Raw genomic sequence first — 21,212 nt, forward strand, 5'->3', positions numbered from 1 at the left:
TAGCCCTGATCTAGCAGTTGCTTAAGTTGTTCCTTCAGCTCAATTGCTTCCGAGATGGACATTCTATAAGGTCTCTTTGCAATTGGCGCAGCTCCTGGCACTAGCTTGATCTCATGATCCACTTCTCTTTGGGGCGGGAGTTCTGTTAACTCTTCAGGAAATACGTCCGTGTATTCCTTTAGCCATGAAGGTTCTTCACTAGACTCCTCCTTCTGATCTAACTTATTGAGCTTAATCAAGTAGACAGGTAGTCCCTTTCCAACTCCCTTTATAATCCGAGATGCTTTGGCCAATTGAATTTTTGGCTTTCTAGCCTCACCTTGAGTTGTAACCAATTCCCCTTTAGAGTTCCGAAAGGAAATTTGGCCCTTTCCACAATGAATGTAGGTGTCATTAGGTTTAAGCCAATCCATTCCGAGTACCCATTTGCTAATTCCACAAGCAAGGTAGGTGCTTCTACTGTGGCTATTCCTAATCTTCTGGCACAAGCTGGTGAGATAAAGGAATGTGTGCTGCCACAATCAATCAAGGTCTTAAAACCTTTACCTTCATAGTCCGACGGTGTCTGAATCACCGAGAATTGGCGATTCGAGCCTTTCTTGTGTAGAGCGGCATGGACTGTCGCCCTTTCAAACTCTGCTTCCATGGTTGGATCTTCTTCTTCGCACATTTCCCTGTTGGCAACGCAGACGGTTCTTCCTCTGCCTCGGGTAGCGGCTCCCTGGCCACGGCCAGTTCCTTGGAAAGGTTTCGTTGCAGTGGAAACAACGGAGGTTTCGGCCATTGCCTTGAGTAGAGACAAAGTTGTTGACATTATTAGTCATTGCTTTCTTTCTTTATCCCAGATTCTGACCTTGAACTCTCTTCATTTGAGGCCTATATACACCTCTGTTCAGGTCATTATAAGACCAAGTTTTGTTACCTCTTGGTCTAGCCTGCACCTCCTGAATTATAGGCGCAGCTCGAATGAGTGCGTCCTGAAGATCTGATGGGCGCATAGATTCGAGACGGGTATTCACTGGTGGGTTTAAACCAGCACAAAATTTTGACACCTGCTGTGTCATGTTCATCTGAGGCGCAAGCGTCAAGAGTGAGTCCCAGCTGTTTCAGCTCGTAGAACTCATTCATTTTCTGCGTGCGATACGCAGGTGGTAAGTATCTTCCTTGCACGGCTTTCTTCAGCTTCTTCCAGGTAATGGATCCTTCTGCGATCCCTTGATCTCTGCACCATTGCTTCTATCAAAGCCTGGCTTCATCGGTAAGCTTCAGCTTGACGAGCATAGCCTGGTTGGCGGGTGTAGTACCGGCTGCTTCAAAGTAATCCTCTATAGACTCTATCTAAATTTCAGCATCTGCTTGGACAGACCTATCTTTTCCATCAAATTCAGGCGGCTTAATCTACTTGAGAAGAAACTTCTTCTCCTGGATATTGGCAGTACTTGATGTAGGAGGCGAACTGGGAATCTGTACCTGGGGTTGTGCCTGGATAAAGGATTCTTAACGTTATAGCTCGCTAATCGTTATGATTTATATTTCATACCCAATTCAGCTATTAACCAAGAATCCTAGCCACTTAACTTTTTTATCAATTCTCATGGACAAAACAGACATTGATAAAAAGAAGTCTTATTGCATTTATATGGGTCTAGCCCTTTCGGAGTACAATATTTCTTGATATGATAGAGCAATCGTTACATTTAGTTTGGGGAGAATAATATTGTATTACATTTATCTACGGGAACTGGATAATAGTATGGTTTTGGGTCATGGATCTTCAGGAATCGGTAAGTCATCGGAAGATTAGGGTATCCTTTCCTTTGGAACCTATTCTTCTCATAGCGCCCCAACACCTTGATCCTGTCGGTGGGAATACACGGGTCACTTCCTCATATACATATGAGTTCAACTCAACCCTCCGACCTCGAATATGTAAAGTTGAGTTTACGTGAGCCTCCACAAAAATGAACAGCTTTACGATCTTCAGGTCTTCCAACCACTTGATCCTCTTTAGGTTGGTTTGAAGGTATCCAAACCGGTGGGCAGCTATATAGTAGATTCCTGAGTCACCCGTCCATCTTCGTTCCACGTACAAAGGCGATGGATTATAGATACGATCTAGGATGTTCATCATCTCAACCTTTTGTCGATAATCCAGAGAATGCATCGCTATCATAAACATGACTCGGAACACTAAGAACGTGTTCCATACTTCATAATTCTGCAAGACAGCATCGAAAGTAAGGAAATGTTCGAAACAATAACATTTGCTTTACTTTTTTTAATTAAAATTTCGTAATAACAAATCCTTTGTTGGTTCGCTCTGATACCAACTGTAACGTGTCCACCTGTTCCCTTCAGGACACGTCTTAGCAATCCATCGGAAAGGAGGTCTAGAAAGCTCCGCCCGGCACTCCCATTGAATGTCATGAGGTTCGCGATCTCGGACTTTCCGTGTCTGCCACGTAGCGGAAGTATTCTGGCCGTTTCCCACTTAGGACCGACCTGAATCAGGGTTTTCCCTAATGGCCATTTCCTAAACGGCAACTAGTGTCGAACCCCGGGCGAACTACTTTACGCAAAAATGCCAGGGCCGAAGCGGATTCACGCTGCACTTGGTTCAAGGAGAATGGGAAACGAGAGGGATGCAAAGCTCAACTTCTCTGCCATAAGGCATAGCCCCATTCCGTTCCCCTAAAACAACGTAAATTGGGATTATTATAACTTAGACTCTAGGTCAGCGCCCTTGCTGTTCATGTCCTCTGAAACAATCTTCTTGCTGTCCATTATGATTGAGAAAAGTTCCCTGCCAACCGGGACCACCCATCCGTAGGACGGACCCATGGCCACATCCACCGCAGTTTCCTCAGGTGGTTTTAGTTGTCTAATTACCTACCAGTTGGACATGCATCAAACAGCTTCCTTAATTAGTCCGTTAGGCACCGGTTCCTTCACGTAATCATAGCACTTGACATAGAAAAGCAATGTCAAACAAGTTCCTTTTTAACAGCTTATCATATTTATCTTTGGAATACATTTATAAAGTCCAGCCCGTTATCCATAATCCGCCCGAAGGCTATCCAGCAATCCACAGGGATTACTAATCCAAGATTCCGCCCGTAGACTAGTATGCGGGCCTCGAGATCCAATCCCGAGTCACGTTGGCCTCTTTTGCAGGGCTCCGAAGGCAAGGGATTTACGGCCAGAGCTCCCCCTGGCATCCAAGCGTTCTCCTGCTCCAAGTAGCGCTCAACAGAGAGACCTCACGCGGCGGGTTCGGTCCACCTTCTCGGCACGGATAAACAACCCCCTTAGTTAGGGTCAGGCAGACAGTCGGGGGTAACTGAGGCTGCCTCTCTCTTCAAGCCTTCAACCTGAAGCATTAAATATCTTTTCATCCTTTAATTCCTTGAGCAAACAAAGCAAATAGTGCTCTTTAAACTGTTACAAGCACAATCATTTCCAGTGGTCGTTATTTGGCCAACTGCTAAGGAGTGAATCCTTCTCTCCGAATGCGTCCAGCACTCGATCCGGGATTAATTGCGACTTGGCAAGATCCCTAAGGGTTTGTTTGTTAACCCGTATGTCCTTGGGTTAGGGCCGTACCCTATTAACCCAACTTTAACCAATACCTTAAGTTCTATTAACAGTGAATATGTTGCTCCAAATTATTGATTGGTCCTTTGCTTCCAAGCAAATATCTAATTCCCTTATCTTGGTCACTTTTCCCAAGAAAGGTGCTATATCAGGATGACTACTCATCCTCTTGCAAGATAAACTTGCGCAAGAATCTGCCAATCTCATTCCGAGGAATTTGGCCATTCCCTTGTGATCAAATCACAAGATCATGCGACTCTGCAACATGTTGCACAAGTGTCGCATCTAATCCATGGGACTATTTTACCCATCCAACGGCATCTTCTAATCACGGAATCATGATTAGATAGGAAATAGGGTTAGGGTGTCTTCATAACAATCCGTTCCTGATTGCATTAGGCTGACATCGTCGGTCCTAGGATTTCAATTTAAACCGAGTTTCATCTTTTTAGTGAGTGATCCTTAGGGTAGAAACCCTAGATCGTTTCTCGCAAGTATGTCCTATTGTCCCTACATTTCGTGAATGTGGACATGTCTTTAGGATATGAGAGTTTCAGCTTGGCAATAAGAGCGATTAGGTTACGTCCTCAATGTGCTAAACCCTAGTTAGCACTTTGGGATATGTTGCATCGATTTAACCCTTCCTAAGCGATTCCTTCGCGGTTTTAGGTGTTTAGGGTAAACCAATTTACTTGTCTATTCATGAAGATATTGTCTTGATCAAATAGGGGAAAAATTAGTTGCATTACGATACCATTTTCATAAGCACACAATTTATTGCCTACGTATGATTAGATTTACAATCCCTAACTTTTTTGGTTAAGATCAAAGCGTATGTTAAGTTATGGCCTAATTCCTATTGATCCTTCTATAACATGCAATCAAGATTCATGCTACCAAGCTTTAGGATTTTATGTTTAAAACGAACCATGCAGCCTTTTCCTAGTTTCATTTTTGAATGAATTATTCGCATGCTGAATTTACACAACCTTTCGTAACTACTTACATAATTGATTGAGATTTATGTCAATTTCCTAGAGATTAATCTACTTCATGCAGCCCTAGAATCATTTCCATGCCTTGCAAATTCCTACGGTTATTAGCAACCTTCTTTAATGAGTCATTGCGAAGAAAAGATGTCTAATAATGCGACATGCGATTTATTCCTCCATGCATAATCGAAGTGTACTACAATAATTTCAACTTGTAAAGATGGTCATTAGTTGATCTAAATTCGTTACTTTACAATGCATAAAAACCACTTGCTAAGAATGCATAGAGATCTTATGCTCTTTTTTGTTTGTTTCATTGAAAAATACCAATGACCGAATTCTTCAATCGTGAGCTATTTCCTTTAAATTAGCCAAAGTATTTCAATCGAAAAAGTGCATCCTAATTCCATATATGATCCATGCACAATTGTAATATTACGACGTAAATCAAAATTTAGGAAGAAAACTTGGACTTGTGGATTTGGTGAAATGTCCACATGAATGCTAGGAGATGATCCTCCTGTGGTTGCGCCTTATGCCTTTTTAGGAGCCATCGAGGCTTCGACCTTCTTGCCTTTGGCCGCAGACTTATGTTCTTGGCCCGTCTCCCTTGTACGCGAAAATCCCTTTGAGATTCGGCTTTCTTGACCGATTCACCGTCTTGTGGAATTGGGCTTTAGAAGACCTTATAGGCTTCCTCCTCGAAGCTTGGAGGAAAGAGAAGTTATCTTTAGGAGGGTTCAATGGGAAAGCCCTTAACCCCGGCAAGGATATTGGCCTTGTGACGGATGAAATGAAATAACCTGTAAATTCCGGGTTGCAATGGACTTTAATAGGGACACCACGGGTAGGAGTTTACAATCGGAAAAATGACTTTTTGGGAGACTCAAGGGAAAGGGAACTTGAAAATTCCGGATATAAATGGCCTCCACGGGAAGGGATAAAATGGCTATAAGAGGACTTGTGTGGGAAGGATTTAAAAGGAAACCGGGGGTGTAAAAAGGCTTTGTGGAAATGCTAGGGAAAGGCCTTTAAAACCCCAGCTAGTGTGGCTTTTGTTTCTTGGGGGTGCAAGGGGAAAAAAGGTTTCATTTCCGGGGGATGCAAGGGAAAAGGGTGCTTAAGTCCCCGGTTTGAAAAAAGTGCTTTGTAGGGCCAATGGAAAAGGGTCTACGGGAAGGGGTTTAAAACCCGGGCTAATGTGAGCTTATGGGGGATGCAAGGGCGAAAAATCCACGGGAAGGGGGTTTAAGTTGACTTGGATGGAACCCCACGGGAAGGGGGCTTAAATCCCCGGGGGGGGGGGGAGGGGGTGTTATAAAGAACCACTTGAGAAGGGCTTATGAAAGCCCACAGGAAGGGGGGCTTTGTAAGGGGCCCTTAGAAGCTTCCCAAGAAGCTTCTGGGGGTCGTGGAAAAACCACGTGGACGAAAACGACTTCACGGCCCAGTTCCTCAAGCTCAGGCGGCGGCTTTCTCCTCCTTACGACTACCACACGACGACGATGCTCTCCACTCTCTCTCTCTCTAGACACGGCCTGGCGACTGCTTCTTCCTCCTCACGTCTGATTGCTTTCAATCAGCCTCTTGATTCTATTTTCCTCCCTCCTTCACCCCTTAGAGGGGGGAGGTATTTATAGGAAGAGGGGGGGGTAAGGGCTTCCTTCCACGTAATGCCTTGTGTGGCTATTCCCCCCTTGCCACCTCTCTCCTTCCCATTTCAGTCATCCCCTTCTCGCAGCCACGCTTCGGCTGGGGGAAGGAAATAAAAGAAATTTGCACTAAATTATAACATTATCTCTTGACCTCCTCCCAAGAGGAGGTTCTTATGAAGATATGTGGGATTCTTAGTCCTTAGACTCGATTGGCCAGTGGAGAGTGTACTACATAAAGATCGCACAGTCCGTATCTTCAATGCCTGGACTGTCATTTTCCTGAGACTCACACGGCCTCGTAATATTTTTCAGCAGAAATATTACAGCGCTCGTGCTTTGTGTGGATGATCTCATCTTGATATATAGTCATGCCGAGAAGGTCAAGTAGACAAAGAAGGCACTACACGAGATGTTCAAGGTGATGGATATGGGACTTCTCTACTTCTTTCTAGTTTATTAGATTTGGTAGGCTTCGAGGGGGATTTCCATCTCCCAACAACAGTATATGCAAGAGCTTTTGACTATGTTTGAGATGGAGATGTGTACGGCTATTTCTACTCCTATGGATCCGAACTCAAAGGCTATGGCCCATGCAGATTCATCGTTGGCAAATGCTACCTGCTATAGACAGTTGATTGGGTTGTTGATATGGCTCCCTAACACTCGGATTGATTTGTGTCTTCTCATAGGTTTGCTTGCAAGGTTCATGAGCAAACTCAAGTTGGTCCTTTGAAAGGTTGATATGAGGATTTTGCAGTTCTTGAGGGGGACTGCCGGTCTTGGTATTCATTATCTAGTAAGTGCTGGCAATTCGGCTTGGTTCTTAAAGGCTAGATGGATTCAGATTGGGCTGAAGATGTTGACCAACGGCAGTCAATCACATGATATTGCTTTACTTTGGGTGCAGGTGTTATCTTGTGGAGTAGCAAGAAGTAGCCCATAGTTGCCCTTTCTTCTACAGAGGTATAGAGCGGCGTGTTTTACCACATGAGACAATGTGGCTTTGGAGATTTTATTCGTTATTTATGAGTCGTTGGTTGTTTTCAGCAATCGGTCTCCAAATTTAGCTGGCCGACCTGGTAAATTTATGGCCTATTTTTGACTATTTATATCCAGGCCCTAGCTTGTCCACATTCACTTGTCTGTTTCAAGTGGTGAGAGAGATCATCTTGAGGAGATACTTTGACAGCCCGTTTGTACATCTAGCTTCTTCATTCCAGCATTCATTTACTTTAGATTTCTGTATTCTATTGTTTCTTTTCTCTCTCCCTCTTCTCTTGTGTTCATTGTCTTTGAGTCTTGTCCATATGTTTCTGCATTTGCTGCACTATGACAAGCCCAAGCTCCTTGCAACCTCTGAAGCCAAATGATCTCACAAGTGGTAGAGCAAGCTGCTCGGTACTTAGCCTATTTAGATGAAAGGGTAACTGCAAGTTTCTTCTTGTTGCTCCAAGAAATCACACCTATACCTAGAAGGAAGTAATAGCTTATAGTTGATCACGTGTGGCCAATGTTACCAGCCAGCCCAGTCTAAGTCTATCTAGCCTTGTGACACTTTAGTCGAAACACTTGCACTTGCTAGATAAAATAGGCCTAGATCAGGTCCTACTCAATAACTACAATATCCTCAAGGCAGCCCACCAATGAACTTTCTTAGTGTTGAGAAACCACTTCTTCAGTTTACGCACTTCATTTAGGGTTTTGCATTGACAGTGCCAAAAAGGACTTGTGTCCACATTTTGGTCACTTTTTCAGTGGGCACCCACATCATGGTATGCTAAACAGCTTATGCTTATAAATAGGTAGTCACTTCATTTATTCTTCACAACCGCCAACACCACCTCAGTCATTCTTCACCCCTCTTCCTCCATCACTCCCACACTCTTCCCTCTTCACTCCACTGGTGCCCATACCCCTATCGGAGGACATTGCAGTTTGTGGTCACCCTTCCTCCTTCAGGCGCCTTGTCCCATCACTTAGGTTGTGTGTTTGGAGGCTCCACCCAGTTGCCGTCATCATCAGATTGTTGGTGACAACATTCCTACCTTTGTGTCAGTCCTCCACACTCCCTTCAAGCTTCTCCAGATTTGCGTTTGGCTACTTGGGACCTCCTCCACATCTGGCATCACCTCCCCTAGCCTGACGTCAACATCTTCTTGCTTGGCGTCACCCCACATCTCACGTCAGTTTTTGCAATCCCAGAAATGTGTGTTTTTGGGTTAACAGATCTTCACAGGTTGCATTTACCCTCCTGATGGCTGTCCCTTCATTTGACGTCATCATTTGTCCCCTGGCGTCAACATCCGGGCTGCTCTCCTTGTGTTTGACAACTCCGACACACTCTAGGATTTGTGTTTTGCCGCCTAGGCGACTCCCCGGCATCTGAAGACTGCGGTTCGCTCCCTCGACAGTTGTTGATCATCATCTTCATCTTTGATGGCATCAAAGGACTGCGGTTGGCTCCCTCGACAACTGTCCTTCACCTTCCAGTGATTACTTCAATAGTCCATTGCTTAGAGGACTGTGTTTCACTCCCTTCACTGTGCAGATTCCCATAGGTGTTGGCATCTGATTCAGATGGGATAGTGCAATTATCTTTTGAGCTTCAACTTTGGTGTATTAGCTTTTCTTCATAGCATGATTCAGTGTATCAAATCACCATGTTCTTCTTGTGTTTCTAAGTTTTTCTTCTCTGTCCGTGTTTACTGTACACACTTTGTGTTTCTTCTTGCAAACCCTATTGTTTCTCTGATCTCTTTGTCATTTTTTGAAACTTGGGGTCACTGATGAACCCTACAAGCAAGCTGACTAGAAAGCGCAAGTCAATCTGAGTATTCAAAAGCCAAATCAACAACCCAATGATAAGTTGGAAGAGGACTCACATGACACCTCTCCCATGATGACACATACTGAAAATGCTAAATACGAAGAGGATCTTGACCCCGATCTGTTTTATGACTCACCGGATGGGTTCCCTTTTGACCCCGGTGGCTGCCCCATAGATGGCATGCTTGGGAATGACCCTTTGCACCCCACATTTACCACTATATCAGCTTGCTCAATCTCCATGGATGCATGGACCGGCTCTAGGAGCCCGAATACCCTACGGGTACATGGTAACATTGATGGCAAGAATGTATACATTCTTATAGATAGTGGCAGCGCACAGTTTTGTGAATAAATCGACTCTTGCCCGTTTGACATGTATTCCGACTGAATTACAGCAACCTCTTAAGGTTCAAGTGGCCAATGGAAGTGAGGAAATAAGCACCCATGTATGCGCACAAGTGCTTCTCAAGTTGGCTGAAAATTATGCAGCAAAGGTGGATTTAATTACCCTTGATATGGGCCCCGTGGATGTTGTTTTAGGTTGTGATTGGCTACAGCAGTTGGGAAAAATCTCTATGGACTTCTCTCAGCTGTATATGGAGTTTGTAATGCATGGGCAGCTTGTACATTTGGAAGGCATCAAAGAAATTGCAGATTTTCAGCTTATAACAGCAAGACAACTCAAAAAGGAATTCAAGAAATGCTCATAGATCTTTGTCTTGCATTTGCACAAGGATATTGATGACCAGTACACTTTAGGGAAGCAAAATGCAGCAGTAAAAGCACTTTTGGCTGAATATGAGGACCTATTTCAACCCCCCACCACTTTTCCACCTCAGAGATCAGTGGATCACCCGATTGACTTAGAGCCCCTTCCAAGCCCATCAATAAACCCCCATATTGTGAGCGAGAGGAAGTAGCTAAGCAAGTCAAGGAGCTCACTGAAATGGGATTCATAGAGCCTAGCTCTTCCCCTTATGCCTCCCTGGTTCTATTGGTTAAGAAGAAGGATGGATCCTTCCGATTGTGCATTGACTACCGTAATCTCAATAAGATCACCGTAAAAAATAGATACCCCATCTCTCGAATCGATGACTTGCTTGATGAGCTCAAGGGAGCACGCTACTTTACCAAGATTGATTTACGATCAGGCTACCACCAAATTAGACTGAGAGTGGGTGATGAAGTTAAGACAGCCTTCCGAACTGACCGTAGCTTGTACCATTTCCTTGTCATGCCGTTTGGGCTCACTAATGCCCCTGCCACGTTTCAAAGCCTAATGAACAAAATATTGCAGCCATGGATTTTCCAGTTTGTGTTGGTATTCTTTGATGATATACTCATTTACAGCAAGTCACTACATGAGCATTTGAAGCATGTCAGACAAATTTTTGATATACTAAGAGAGCACCGGTTATTTGCCAAGGAAAGCAAGTGTGTCTTCATGCAAACGGAGGTTGAGTGCTCGGGACACATTGTTAGTGAGAAAGGCATCCAAGCTGACCCTAAGAAAGTGTAGTGTGTTCGAGATTGGCCCACACCCACAACCACTACCTCCTTGCGTGGTTTTCTTGGCCTCTCCTCTTTTTATCGGAGATTTATTCGCCATTATGCCACAATTGCAGCACCATTAACTGACAGGCTGAAAAAAGAGGCCTTCTTTTGGGATACTTTGGCTGATCGCAGTTTTCAGCAGCTGAAAGAATTGCTCACTTCAGCCCCTATCCTCGTATGCCCCGACTTGTCAAAGGAATTTACCATTCAGTGTTATGCTAGTGGACGGGGTATTAGTGTAGTCTTGCTGCAAGAACATGGTGTAATAGCCTTTGAGAGCCGGAAATTGGATGATAAAGAGAGAGAGTTGCATGTCTATGATCAGGAGATGTTGGCAGTCATTCATGCTATCAAAAAGTGGCACCACTACTTGTATGGCAGTAAATTTAAGGTGAAAAGTAACCACTGTGTGCTCAAATACTTCTTGACTCAGCTCAACCTCACTCCCAAACAATGTAGATGGGTAGCTATCTTGCAGAACTATGACTTTGAGATCACCCATACCCGTGGTAAGGATAATATAGTGACTAATGCATTCTCTCGCATGTGGGCATGCAAGGTTTCATCTATCACTGAACTCCACCATGATTGGATTGAAGAGCTCCAAGAGGCTTACTTGCTTGATGCTAAATTCAGCCCTCTTTTTCAGAAATTACAGCAAGGTGTTATGGATGACAACTCTCAATATCAGCTCCACAATGGCCTCATTTGGATCCATGGCCGTATCGTGATTCCCCATGCCTCTCCTTTTACCCAAACGATACTTGAAGAGATGCATTCTTCACCGATTGCTGGCCACTTAGGGGTATTCAAAACATATGACCGCATTTCAAAAAGCTTTCATTGGAAAGGCCTATGGCGAGATGTTAAAGACTTCGTGTCTAGATGTGTGCCTTGTCAACAAAATAAGGATAGCACTCTTAAACCGGGTGGATTATTGCAGCCCTTGCTTATTCCCGAAGGCAAATGGACCCACATTACCATGGATTTCATCACCGGTTTACCTACAACCAAGAAGGGTTGAAATAGCGTCTATGTGGTAGTTGACCGGCTCACTAAAGCAGCCCATTTCATCCCTACAAAATCTCAGTTTACAGCATCTCAAGTTGCCACTCAGTTTATGGAGTATGTATTTAAGTTGCATGGCTTGCCCCGCGTCATAGTACATGATCGGGACACCAAATTTATGAGTCAGTTTTGGCAGACAGTTTTCAGCTCCATGGGGACCAAATTAGCTTTGTCTACAGCCTATCATCCCCAAACGGATGGGCAGATCGAGCGAGTCAACAAGTGGCTTGAGACTTATTTGCGACATTTTTGTCATGATGTGCAGAATTCTTGGGATGTATGGCTGCTTTTGGTTGAATTTTCTTACAACAACTCCACTCATTCGAGCATTGGAGTCTCCCCCTTCGAAGCATTGTATGGTTATCGAGTGCCCCTCCCGATCGTGATCTTCAATGAAAAGCTCAACCCCTTGGAAAAGAAGAGTTGGGCCGCATGCAAGCTTTACTTCAACAATGCAAGACAAATCTCAAAAGGGCTCAAGAGCACATGAAGCTCCATGCTGATGCAAAAAGGAGACCCCTTGACTTTCAAGAGGGTGAATTGGTACTCCTCAAGGTCCCCAAGTCCTGTTATGCTACACTCAAGGATGGTTCTTGCAACAAGTTGGCACACTGCTACTATGGGCTCTACACAATCATTAAGAAGGTTGGGGAATCGGCCTACCATCTCCAACTCTCTCCTACTACTAAGATCCATAATGTCTTCCATGTGAGCCAATTGAAACCCTTCATTGGCACTCCCAAAGATTATGTAGAGGAGCTACCTCCCATGGATGAGGAGGGCCTTATTCAGTATATTCCCGAAGCGGTCATTGGGCAGCGTGAAAAGCAACTCTGTACCAGTTCTATTCATGAATCCTTGATCAAATGGCAAGGCCTACCAATAGAGGAAGCTTCTTGGCGCCCGGCCTCTATCTTGGATGAGTTTCCACACCTCAAGGAGGCCGTATTGGCTGGAACTTAACCACACTTGACCCCTATTTTGAGCTGCAGTCTGCTTCTGGACAGCCAACTGTTTTGCATTAGTTTTGGTCCTGACACATTTTCAGCCCCACTTCCCATACATAGATTGAAAGTGCACCTCAAGGGCTATGCGACGACACCTCACTTGCCCTAATCGGAGTTTCCTAGAGGAAGTTATGGCTGTTTTTCTCCAGCCATCCTGTCTTGGACAGCACACTAGTTACTTCTGGACAGCCACCTGTTCTGCAAGAGTTTTGGTCCTGAATTATTTTCAGCCCCCCTTCACCCACATGGGCTGGAAGTACACCTCGTGGGCTCTGTAACGACACCTCACTTGTCCTGTTCGGAGTTTTTTACACAAAGTTATGGCTGATTTCCTACAGCAGACCCCTATGGGACAGCATGCTGTCCACCCAATCCAGGGTCTTGTCTATCATGAAATGGTGGATTATAATGCGGACGAGACCCTCCCATATGGTCTCCCATACCTCACGCCCCTGGCGCCCCATTTCTCTTCTCTGTCCAGCCGCCCTTGCTTATTGCCATTGTATCATGTGCAGAGTAGCACTTTGTAGCTCCCACTTTTTCTTTTCCGGTTCGTCCCTTGTTTTTGAGGACAAAAACTCTATGAGACGGGACGGTTTGTAACGAGCGGGGAACACGGGAACATGGCATGGGAACATACCAGTCACACTGACGGTATATAAGGTGTAAGAGGGTATTCTGAGGTATCAGGGAATTATCAAGAATCTCTCTTTTCACCTTCACAAGCTTTCATGCCTTTTTCTTCTTCTTTCTCTCTTTCCTCTCTTTCTCTCTCTTCTCCCTGTCTTTCTCTCTCCTCCCCCTCTTCTTTTGCAGTCTTTCTCTCTCTTCTCTCTCTTAGTTAGATTAGTTAGGTCTCTTTCATGACAGAATTTGTTTGAGATCTTTGGAGGGAAGCTATGAATTGGTTGACGAAATAGAGAGGAAGCTAGAGAGAGAAATTTTAGAGTTTATTGTCAAAATTGGCTGAAATTCAGTGTTGCCCTATTTTGGATGGTTGGTTGACTATAGCCCACCATCAACAACAGCCCCACATGCAATCATCTACCCTTACGGGCCCCAAATTTGCTATCACTTGCATGTAGATAACCTACACGGGATGTCACCTACCTCCAATAGCCTCATGATCGGCTAGGGGCAATCTTTGATAGCCTCCAATGGCTAGAAAATTGCAGTAGTAACTCTCTTTCTCTTCCTCTCCCAACCTCCACCATACTAAAATGAGGCTCCAATAGCATTTAATAGCCTTTCTCTCACTTGCATGGGCAAGTTTTGCCAAGTGGCAGCCTTCTAAATGCATTTTTGAGCAAATTTCAGGCTAATGAAATTAGATTTCAGAATCAAAAATTTGAAAATTAATTTAATTATTAATTCTTGCTTTAAAAAATAACTATACTAACCAACTTATTTGTCATCCAATTATTCTTAAGCATTTATTAGCCCTTGATCTTGCATTAATTAATTGATTAATGCCTCGTTCCTAATGAATTGACATTAATGGGTGATAAAATCTTCTAGGTCAAAATTTATCTCTAGGTACCATCTAGTACTTGTCAAGTAACTTATTGCCACTTTTGCCTTTGACACCCATTGATATCTTAGGTCCTTGGCCCATCATTGTGAAATAACTAATTGGCATATCACATGTGGACCTCACATTTGCACATTTGATTAACATTTAATCAAATGCTGATCAAAGTTTCAAAGTTTTACGTACTTTTGACAAAATCCCCCCCCCCCCCTCAAATCCTTGCAATCGCCCTTTATTGCACTACAATTTGTCAAAAGCATCCATTGCCACTAGTGGAAATACATGCTAGCATCATAGTCAAACAACATGCGCACCTATTCCTTAACCATGCTCATGCTCATGCTCTTTGTACGTTTGAAATTCAAGTCATTGATTATGATTCATATACATAAATCATAACTGTTGTCAAAACCATAAGGGATGCATCCACATGTGAAAACCCAACATTGTTTTGACTATTAAGGTATTATAATGCATAAACTTATCATAACTAACACCTCGTAGCAGTGATGTACCACATGATAGTTATGTGAAGCATACATCAGCTGCAAATCACATGTAACTTATTTAATTGTACTTCTCTTGTATCACTTGAAAATGTGCATTGTATACCATCCATGTATCCCATACATGCCTTGCAAATATACATCACATCCAAATGTATATTCCATGTATTCCATACATACTAGTAACCTTGCAAATGTATAGTTTTAGAGCCTAGTGCAAACCATACATATTTATATACCAACTCACAATGACTAGTACATTGAATAGTGATCCCAATGGCAGAAATATTGTCAGCATACAATACCTTGGATTCCATCCAAGATACTGTATGCCTTGCAAATGTACAACACATCCAAATGTACATTTCATGTATTCCATATATGCTAGCAATCTTACAAATGTATAGTTTTAGAGCCTAGTTGCAAATCATACACAATGGCATATCAACTCATAGTGACTAGTACATTGAATAGTGATCCCAATGGCAGAAATACTATCAACATACAATACCCTGGATACAAACCAAGTACATCTGAGATCCACTACATAACTAAAAGTTAAAACACATCAAGGTAAAGTGCATCACTGAGGATGATTTGCTAGGTCAATCTCCTCCATCCATTTGTATCTATCATAGGTGAAACAATACAAAGACTTCACTAAGAAGCACATGGAAACTTTACCTCTAATTTTACTTGCCTCAAAGCCTCCACAAGGTTCTAGACCTTTGTCTCTCTAGGCTACATAGATCCTTGGAAATTTCACATTGCTGCCCAAAATGGTAGATTGGTTGCATTTCCCTCATGGCAGCAATATACGGAGCATTTGTACGACAAGGATTAATACCATATGTCCCCAACATAGTAGGCTTTGTGTATCATGCATAGGTGGTTGCATACCAAATACATTTAATCTTTGCATCCCCATGACTAAATTGCTTGGAAAACCGAACCATCATCAAAGTATCCCAGGTAACCCACCTTAGCATGCATGCCTTGCTACCCATAACTGAATGGATTGACACTTCCAAGTTGGCCTTGCATAAGCATCAATTGCTCCACTTGCATCATTTGCTTGTGCTCATTACTCATATTTGGAACATCATGCTACTGTATTGGCTCTTCCTTTGATACACTTTCTATCGTGAAGCTCTTGAAGACAACTTTCTCTTCTTGCATTTGTTGCTTTCCTTTGAGTTCAAAAAGCGCATGAATTGAGGATCGGTTGCCAATTGCATAGACTTTTCAGGTGCTATCGTCAACTAATCTTTAATTTGTTCATCAAATTCCTCCTCTTGTTGGTCATCAACTTCAAGAGGCTAGAAAAACCCATCTCTTGTCCAATTCCCTTGTTATCAGCTTGCTGCCCATGCTACTCACCTTGTCCAAGTTCCAACATTGCATTTTTTCCAACACTTTGTGAATTTTCAGACAGAGAGGTATCATCCATGCTTAATCCCATCTTACCATTTGAAGACATGCTTGTTGAAGCACTCAGTCGATCACAATTTCAACACTAGGGCTATGCTTCTGACCTTCAATCAAGTGCCTCACATCTGCTAATCCAATAGCAATGAAACTATGAAACTAGCCTTCCTTCTCGGATAGGGTTGTAAATAACGTGATTAAGTACTAATTACAGCAAGTAATTAATTACATAAAATTGAAATGCACAATTTACTACTTTATCTTGGACAATGGACAGCATGTTGGTCCCAAAATTGGTGCCCCTTGCGGTATTTCTTTAACTTGTATTGCAATCTAGATGGAATACATTGAGATTCCTTGAATCTTTTCGCTCTCCAATTGCCTCTTGCTATAAAAAATGATCAGCAAGCCTTCAAACCAATTTGCCCTTAGTTTGCTTGGGGATTGGCCTTCAATTTGCTCCTTGGAAGAAAAATTTTACCCTAAACTTTCTATTGGCTGGCTCGGCTCTTGAAATTCTCTGAAGTGCCTAAATTTCAGTTACTGAAATTTCTAGTATTAGGCCCCAATTTCTGAGCATTCTTCCCAGGGTGGTTGGTAAACCCTAATTTCTGTTGTAAATTAGGGTTTAGCAGTAGAAATTCTTCAATTGCACCCTCTTGGGACTGAATTTGTCTGAGATCTCTTGAGCGAAGCTGTGAATTGGTTAAGGGAATAGAGAGGAAGCTAGAGAGGGAGAAATTTTAGGGTTTCATTTGCAAAATTGACTGAAATTTAATGCTTCCCGAGTGTGATTGGTTGATTGACTGCAACCCATCATCAACAACAGCCCCACATTACTCAATTTCATTGCTGAAATTAGCTGAAATTTAATGTTGCCCTACTATGAATGGCGGATTGACTGCAAGCCACCATCAACAACAGCCTCACATGCAGTCACTTGCCCTTGTGGGCCCCAAACTTGTCACTTGCTTGTAGAAAATCTACATAGATTGTCACCTCCCTCCAATGGCCTCTTGATCAGCTAGGTGCAGCTCTTTGACAGCCTCCAATGGTTGGGTTGATCACCACTAGCTAGAAAATTGCAGCAACACCCCGGCCTCCCCCAACACACACACACACAAGGAGGGGAAAAAAAAAACCTCCACCATGTTGGAACGAGGCTCCAACAGCCTTCAATAGTCTTTCCCCTCAGTTGTGTTTTACTAAATGCATTTTTAATCAATTCTCATCCTAATTCTGAAAATTAATTTAATTATCGATTCTTGCTCAAAAAATTAACTATGCCAACCAGCAATTAAATTGGCTAGGCCAATTTGTCATCCAAGTATTTCTAAGTATTTATTAGCCCTTGAACTCTCATTAATTAATTAATTAATTAATGCCTAGTTCCTAATGTTAGCGTTGACATTAATGGTTGGTAAATCTTCTAGGCCAAAATCTATTGTTAGTTACCACCTAGTATTTGTCAAGTACAACTTATTACAACTTTTGCCTTTTCCTTGGCTTGTCATTGTGAACTAACTAACACATCATATGTGCACCTCACATTTGCAGAGTTGATTAGCACTTAATCAAATGCTAAGCAAAGCATCAAAATATCACGTCTTTGTTACACTTTCACTCTATTCTATAGTGACTTTTTGGAGGATCATGTTTCGCTCCTCACACTTTTCCATTACAAGTTTGCCACACTGCTATTATGGCTTATTCCCCTCAGGTTCTGGCAAGATCGGTCATGCCACCTCAACTTTTCATCATGAAATGTTGCTCCCTAGCCTACCAGTAGTACATGCATCTTCCCAAAGGCATTGCTTGTGCCAACTTGCCATTCTGGGCCCCTAAGACAATAAAACCATGTGGGAGAAGACAGTTGCAGGGAGAGGGCAAGCAAGGGTGCTGGAGGCACAGGGGGAGGTGACAGGTACAGTTGCTTAGGTGAGGGGCGGTCCATGGAGGGTGCTGGCAGTGGGCAGAGTGGAGGAAGATGCAGCAGGTATTGAGCTTGGGACTGATGGGACAGGCTCAGCAGTCACTTTCTCACAAAAAATCTTTGTAAAACTTCATTTTAGATTATTGTCCATGAATGTTCGATCCTTTTCTTCTCATAGTGAGACTTGATGTTTCTTCAGAACCTGATTTTGAGGTGTATGAACCTCACTGATTGATGATGTTTCAGGAACTAGAGAATGAAGATTCAAGTGAGGTTGATACTGAAGGAGCTTTCTCTGACTTTCTTGGGGAAGAAAGGTTTGCATTGTGAATCATTTATTATTGTTATTTTTCCCAAAAGATGCTTCTTAAAGAATTCCAGAAAGAACCTTTTCTTCAAAGTCTAGATCTATGTTTTCTGTTCTGATCAATTATAACCCATATGGATGGAAAACACAGGGATGTGTGCTGGAATGATGTTAATGAGGAAGATGGGTTGCTATCCTTCCCATCTTACTTTATTGATGAAGATGTAAGCATTTCTTACTATCTAACCAATTCTAACAATCTGTTTTGAATAAACAATGTGGTTCTGCATAATAAAAATATTCAAGAGGTAACCTGATTCAAGATCCTAATTTTGGAGCTCTGTAGGCAGTCGTTTGCCTTGATGGTGATGGTTGTCGGGCACGTGCAGCCCACAGAAAAGAGGATGAAGAATCTGGTCTATGGGATACATCAGTGGCTTGTGACTCATGCGATTGCTGGTAATGGGACTTTTTGGTAGAGCCTTGAATTCCTTATTTGGGAGTCTAGTCATGGTAAAACTGCAGGCTTTCTTATCAGTTTCTTGTTCTCACTTGGGCAAACAGGTACCATGCCATATGTGTTGGGTTCAAGCCCGAATACCAAAACCAAGGATCTTGGATTTGCCCAAGGTCTGCTGAATATTTTAAGCTCAAATCTTACTGTGTATTTTGTGTTGTGTGTAAGGCTATAAGTGTGCTGTATTTGGTGCTTTAATGACTTAGGGAGTGCTTACCTAAGCATGGGGAATGATGAAGATGTAACTGATCCGCAACATTTTTCAAGCAATCAATGAATCACTGCATCTTAGACAAGACTGAGCTGTGGACACCTTTAGGGTTACATTTTGGGATACATTATGAAGACCTTTCGGCAAAGTAATAGGCTGCTTTAGAAGAACAATACAAGAAAGTACAATATTCTGAAGCTTTTTAGTTTAAATAGCTTACCTCACATGCATTTGGATTGACATGTATGTCACTTAATAAAGTTGCCTGTGTAGCTGACAAATGAACTGGGCAGTATAACCCCTTAAGTTTGTGTGCATTTACTTCTTGTGTCTCCCATGAAAGAAGATTTTACAGTTTTCACAAGTATAGATCACATGTTTTGAGCATGCTTCTGCTTCAGTTAAATAGTATGGAAGACCATACATTATGGGCTTGAATCTGCATCCTTGAAAGGAACTTGTTGACCGGTTGAACAGAATGTCCAAAGTGGGTTGTGCAAGTTCTTTAACATAACAGTATGGTACCCAAAATGATTATTGTTATTCTGAATAATGACAGCATATTAAATTTCTCAATGCAGATGTGCTGGTAATGCTGGACTGGACTTATCTGGATCTAATTTGGTCAAAAACTCTGCATCAATTCAGGGTTCAAATGAAAGTGTTATACTGGATGGAAAAGTTGCTGTAACAATTGTTGATCCAGGCGAAACTGCAGTTGTTGTCTCTATGCATTCCACAGGTCTCCAGTCTGAGTCTACCAGCAATAGTTCAGTTGATCCAAATTCTTCAACTACTCACGAACATATCAGAGCTCCAAATGAGAACATGTCATTGATTGAAAATGGTGTTGCAACTGCTGCCAGTGCAGAAGGTAGAGCTATCAAGGCCATGGAAAGCAAAGCTAATGCTGTGCTAGTAGCCAGTGCAGAAGACACAGGTATAGGTGTTATGGAGAGTGCGGGTGGATCTTCTGCTATGGCAGTTTCCTTTTTTAGTGCACATGGTACAACTGAGGCCAAGCATGATGGCTGTGAAGGTTGCAAAGAAAAGCTAGTCACAGAAGGAGAAAGTTCAGCCTCTTTGAACTGTACAGTGCAGCTGCCTCTTGATTCTGGTTTGAAGGAACTCTGTTCCATAGATCAAACAGAAAGTATGGAATGTTTAGAAGATGATAGTCTCAAGTGCATGGGTAAAAACAATGAAAATGAGGAATTATTACAATGTTCTGTCACAGATATAAGTTATATGGCAAAAGATAACAGAGTTTTGCTCTCTGAAGTGACAGATGTACCTACTGAAAACCCAGAATCCACATTAACAAATAAACAGGACACTAGCAGTGATAAAAGTTCGTCTGATCCAATTGATGTAGAATCCAAAATCATAACAAATGTGAAGTTTCACAATGTAACACTACAGGAACATAAAGCTGATAGGGGATCTGATAAACAAATTGTAAATAAATGCATGAGCCACGGGAAGGACATCGCAAAAGATAACAGATTTTTGACATCTGACGTGGAAGGTGTACATACTGCAGACCCTGAAGCTACAATGGCAAAGGAAGAGGATGCTGCCAGTGATGACAGTTTGTCTGATGCAATTGATGCAAAATCCAAATTTACAATGAATGTGGAGCTTAACAGTGTAATCTTGCAGGATCATAAAGCTGATATGGGATCTGACAAAAAAATAGTAAACAAACGTATGAGCCCTGGGAGTGTTTACATAAAAAGCTCTAAAAAGATTAAACTTGAGGACAGGTGGATATGCAAATTCTCTTGTAATATCTTTTATACCTCGCACCTACAATCTTTAATTCACCTTTATGCAGCCATTATGATAATAATCATGAAGTGAACAAATTCTGTTGGCTGATTTTCCAATGAAAAGTTGTAGAAATTTCCCTTTCCTAAACATGGATGTCTATTTACTTTAGCAGTCTAATTAGTTAATCATGATTGTAACGGTAAACTGCAATACTGTAGCTGCAATATCTATTGCACTCTTGAAAAAATAGTTCCTAGAATTTTCAGAAGTGTTTCTGTTAATGTCTGATTTTCTCTGCTGTGCATTT

The 21,212-nt window shown here is 42.4% G+C and overlaps 1 protein-coding gene across 1 annotated transcript in view; it reads left to right on the top strand.

The window, feature by feature from the left end:
* Positions 1-21,212, top strand: part of LOC148032413 (RING/U-box protein) — a 40,245-nt gene that overhangs the window by 10,302 nt on the left and 8,731 nt on the right. Inside the window, exons 4-8 of the mRNA XM_087683065.1 lie at positions 18,344-18,414; positions 18,556-18,628; positions 18,751-18,863; positions 18,969-19,034; positions 19,714-20,898. Of these exons, the coding sequence (XP_087539191.1) occupies positions 18,344-18,414; positions 18,556-18,628; positions 18,751-18,863; positions 18,969-19,034; positions 19,714-20,898 (1,508 nt within the window). The remainder of the gene's footprint in view (positions 1-18,343; positions 18,415-18,555; positions 18,629-18,750; positions 18,864-18,968; positions 19,035-19,713; positions 20,899-21,212) is intronic.

This window comes from Lygodium microphyllum, chromosome 8 (assembly GCF_053477565.2).
Source record: "Lygodium microphyllum isolate KBCC chromosome 8, Lygodium_microphyllum_v1.1.10, whole genome shotgun sequence".
Classification (NCBI taxonomy): domain Eukaryota; kingdom Viridiplantae; phylum Streptophyta; class Polypodiopsida; order Schizaeales; family Lygodiaceae; genus Lygodium; species Lygodium microphyllum.